The sequence below is a fragment of the Onychostoma macrolepis genome, chromosome 18 (genome assembly GCF_012432095.1).
Source record: "Onychostoma macrolepis isolate SWU-2019 chromosome 18, ASM1243209v1, whole genome shotgun sequence".
NCBI lineage: Eukaryota > Metazoa > Chordata > Actinopteri > Cypriniformes > Cyprinidae > Onychostoma > Onychostoma macrolepis.
In genome coordinates, this window is record NC_081172.1 from 605,001 (window position 1) to 610,000 (window position 5,000).

Consider the following 5,000-nt stretch of genomic DNA (forward strand, 5'->3'; position numbering starts at 1 on the left):
ACATCTAGCTTATACAAATATGTATCTTTGTGTACATGTAATACATTTTTGGACATTTGTGACCCTGGACCACAAAACCAATCTTAAGTCTAAATTTTTCGAAATTTAGATTTTTACATCATCTGAGAGCTGAATAAATAATCTTTCCATTGATGTATGGTTTGTTAGGGTCGGACAATATTTGGCTGAGATACAACTATTTGAAAATCTGGAATCTGAGGGTGCAAAAAAATCTAAATATTGAGAAAATCACCTTTAAAGTTGTTCAAATTAAGTTCTTAGCAATGCATATTACTAATCAACAATTAAGTTTTGATATAATTATGGTAGGAAACTTACAAAATATCTTCATGGAACATGATCTTTACTTAATATCCTAATGATTTTTGGCATAAAAGAAAAAAGGATAATTTTGACCCATACAATGTATTTTTGGTTATTGCTACAAATATACCTGTGCTGCTTATGACTGCTTCTGTGCTGCAGGGACACATATATGTCATATAGGCTACATGTATATCCATCCTAAAACCTGTCAATAAATATTAAAATTATTTAAGGAAATATAAATTATAGACATGTTTTTAAAATATTGGTTACAAAAACATGTAAACATACATTTTTGTTTTAATAAAGTCACATATATAAATAAAATACATATTGACATAATGATTGATACTGCACTGATAATACCACATAAAAATCGTTTATAGCTATATGTTGTTGTTTTTTCTGTGGCAGAAACCAAAGACACAGAATTGCGAGAGAAAAGTCAGAATTGTAAAATGTAAATTTGTAATTGCGAGAAAAAAAAAATCTTGCCATACTGAGAATTTCTCCAAAATGCAAGGCGAAAAGTCTGAATTGTGAGATATAAAGTCGCAATTATCTTTTGTTATTTTTGTATCCTGTGGCAGAAACGGGCTTCTAGAGTATGTCGCCCAAATCAAATATAATAAGAGTAATTTCCCATAGTCTCTAATCTGATTATATCTGGTTTTCATGTCTAGCCGGACTCTGTTTTCATTCTCGTTTCATCCCACAGTGGTTAAAGTGCATGAGTTACAGGTTGTGTTCTGAGCACAATTCAGTTCATCTTCAGCGGTTCAGTGGTTTCTGAGGAACATTAGGGGTCAAATTATAATTTATAGATTATAATTACTGACAGAGATTGTTTTTTTTTACTCCACAGGCATTTAAAATGCTTTCATTTCTTATGGTTTTATGCATTCATATTCATCAGCTACATTCATGTTCAGCCAGTTTCAATAAACAGCATCTTTGTTTCTCATAAAGGAAAGGTTTTCCTTTTCTGGATAATATTGGAACATTATCCCTAATAACTGAAAAAGTAAACATAGGATGGACTCCAATAAAAAGTAAAATAGCATTTGCTGTCAAAGAAATAATTTAATTATAAGCATGCATAAGAAAAACTAAGTTTATTTGTAATATTTTTAAGATTGTTCTTGCATTTTAAGATTCGTTAAGATTCTTTAATGTTTCTGAAAGAATCTCTTCTGCTCACCACGGCTGCATTTTTTTGATCAAAAATACAGTAAACACAGTAAAATATTTTTAAAATATTTAATCACGATTAATCGCATGATTGTCACGAGTTAACTCGTAATTAATCGCAACTTAATCGCACATTTTTATCTGTTCTAAATGTATCTTAAATTAATACTTTTCAAGTTTTTAATACTCTAATCAACATGGGCATGGAATATGGATATGGATATGGATGCTTTATGCACATGTATGTTTATTATTAGCGAAACCATACTCAACATACTGTAGATCATGAAGACTAGACATGTTTCAAAGGTCATAGATGTTTCTTCAAAGAACTTGTTCATGTCTATTAGACACATGAAAAAATAAATTAATCAGGTGGGTAATAACGGGAGGGGGTAATAATTTGGCAGGGGGCACAATGGGCACAACACCGGCAAGTCTCTAAAGGGGTCTGCAAAGTTTTGCAGCACTATGCATCTCCATTTCTCGGGCTAGACCACAGGTCAAACAGAAAATACGCGTTGCGTTAATTGTGCGTTAATAAAATTAGTGCCATTAACATGAATTTGCATTAACGTGTTAATTTTGACAGCCCTAATATATATATATATATATATATATATATATATCGCGATTAATCGCATACAAAATAAACATTTTTGTTTGCATAATATATGTGTGTGTTCTGTAATATGTACATACATTTAATATATAAATACACACACACATGCATGTATATATTTTGAAAATATTTACATGTATTTACATGTCTATATTTATATTCATATAATTTATATTAGAAATAAATATGTTTAATATATAAATAAACAGAACCTATTTCCCTGAAATATATACATGCATGTGTGTGTATACATAATAAATATACACAGCATACATACATATATTATGTAAACAAAAACTTTTATTTTGGATGCGATTAATTGCGATTAATCATTTGACAGCACTAATATATATATATATATATACACACACACACACACACACACATATATCCATCCAACAGTGCTTGATGTACAGTAGTTTGTGGTGAGCATTTTTGTTCTTCCAAACTGAAAATAACTTTACCACTGTGACTTTATTCTTTTGTCAGCTTGATCTGAGGTTATCAAGTGAGCTGCAGAAAGCACTGAATGTGGACTCAGTGAAACCAAACCCGTCCAGAACTGGTACAAAACTGCTAATATCACTATCTAATAATACCGATCTGCCTGGAGATCATCTGCTTTTATTATGTAGCAGTGGTTGTTTAGAACGCTCCTTTGCCATTTGTTTAAATACAGTTGATCTTTATGCATCTTTTATGGTGTATCCACATATAAACAGCACTAATCTGCTTCTATCTGTGTGTTGTGTGTTGTGTTGTGTTGTGTTGTGTTGTGTGTTGTATTGTGTTGTGTTGTGTTGTGGTGTGGTGTGTGGTGTGTTGTGTTGTGTTGTGTTGTGTTGTGTGGTGTTGTGTGTTGTGTTGTGGTGTGTGGTGTGTTGGTCAGACGCTCGTCTGCAGGTGTCTCTCCGGCCGCTGCGCGCTTCGGTTCTGTCCTATGACGGCGAGTTCACGGCTGCGGATCGCTGTGTTTTCTCTCTCCCTGTGGCTCTTCCGGTGGGGATGGTGGCGGATCCGGGGCCGCAGGCATACCGTGTGAAGAGGGCCGCTCACAGCGCGGGGCCCAAAGCAGCGCTCGCTCACACACGCGGTGAGACGTTGGATCATGACACAAAACACACACTCACACGAGACTCATAAGTTCTGCTTCAGTGATCAGTGTGATGTTATAATTCTGGGAATGATCCAGTGTGATTTTAATATCACTGAGATGCTATACTACTTTTTATTAATATTTTGTTATATAAATAGTTTTTAAATAATAAAAACATATTTAAATAAAAATAATTAGTTTTTATTTTTGTATAAAAACTAATTATTAGTTTTATTTTTACTTTATTTATTTTATTTTATTTTTGTTATTTAATTTTTTTTTTATATGTCTGTATATTTTTTTTTTTCATTTTATTTCAGTTTTAGTTTTAGTTATTTTAGTACATCAGGTTAAACTAAATGAAAATAAAAAATGTTGCCTTGGAATATATATATTTTTAAATGTAATTATAATGGTTATAGTTTTAGTTGATTATAAAAATTAAAAATCTGGTAAAAACAGTAAACCTTTAACATTAATTCTGTTTGATTTGTTTAGGTACAGATACAATAAACATAGATGAAACTGAAATAATAGTCATCCAATGCATGTATCATAGTGCTTGTAGCTGAAGCTGATTTGCAACACTTCTCATGCATTACAAAAAAGTAAATATCAGAATGTATTCATCATTATTATATCAAGCATCATTATTATAACACTCATCATAACAGCTCTTCTTCAGGTGACACAGGAAGTCTGCGTGACAGTTCTGTCCCATGTTTCCTGTCCGCCTTCAGCTTCAGAGATGACATCACTTCCTGTCCAGAGAGACTGGATCTGGACCGGTATCCCGTTCATTTCAAAAACACCTAGCAACCACTCAGAACACCCTAGCAACTGCATAGAAATGTACAAACAAATATGACAACATATGATGTTTAACACTGTATTTAAGCAGTATTTTGAAACTGAAATTTGTTTTTCATAAAAATTTATTATAAACAATATTTTAAATACTTTTTATTAATTTTATTTATTTATTTGTGTGCTTTCCTGCATTTAACACTATATTTAAACATTTTAACATTTGTTTTTCTTAAAAATGTATTATTAACAGTATTTAAAACAATATATATATTTTTTAAGATATATAGGTGTGTGTGTGTATGTGTGTGTGTGGGCTCAAGCATGTGGTATATGGTCAGACCAGCAGGTGGCAGGAGAGTCTTTCTCAAGGCAGAGTCATTTAGCAGACGCAGTGTAATTAGACGTCTGTAAGGCAGCAGATTAAGACAGTGATTGACGAGCTGATCTGCGTCCTGCAGGCGCGGTTTGACGAACGTCCCTCATCTGGACGCAGCCGAGAATCTGCGTCTCCTCAACATGCAGCACAACCTCGTCTCACACCTGCAGGACCTGCTTCACCTGCAGCGCCTTGTGATCCTCGACCTCTATGACAACCGTCTGATTGACATGTCTGGAGTCTCCTCCCTCACCTCACTGCGTGTGCTGCTGCTCGGGAAGAACAGGTGTGTGTGTGTGTGTGTGTGTGTCTGTGTCTGTGTCTGTGTGTGTGTGAGAGAGAGGTGTGTGTGTGTGTTTTTGTGACAAATCAGGACATAGATGTGTATAATGACAAGGGTATGACAGGTATTACAAGGAGAAGGTGACTTTTCAGGACATTACTCCATGTCTCCACTTTTCAAAACGCTTATAAATCACTCAGAATGGAGTGTATTGAAAATCTGAAATAGCAGAAAGTCTCCTGTAAGGGGTAGGTTTAGGTGTAGGGTTGGTGTAGGACAAAAGCACATACAGTTT

At 33.8% G+C, this 5,000-nt stretch overlaps 1 protein-coding gene across 3 annotated transcripts in view; it reads left to right on the top strand.

Annotated features, from left to right (window-relative positions):
- The window catches only part of LOC131523923 (leucine-rich repeat-containing protein 49), a 31,750-nt gene that overhangs the window by 699 nt on the left and 26,051 nt on the right, over nucleotides 1–5,000 (top strand). Inside the window, exons 3-6 of one of the 3 annotated variants that reach the window (XM_058750572.1) lie at nucleotides 2,630–2,705; nucleotides 3,030–3,233; nucleotides 3,911–4,088; nucleotides 4,505–4,708. In XM_058750572.1, the coding sequence (XP_058606555.1) occupies nucleotides 2,630–2,705; nucleotides 3,030–3,233; nucleotides 3,911–4,088; nucleotides 4,505–4,708 (662 nt within the window). Of the gene's footprint in view, nucleotides 1–2,629; nucleotides 2,706–3,029; nucleotides 3,234–3,910; nucleotides 4,089–4,504; nucleotides 4,709–5,000 lie in introns of those variants that run through there. The other 2 variants (XM_058750573.1, XM_058750574.1) reach the window with 2 other exon arrangements.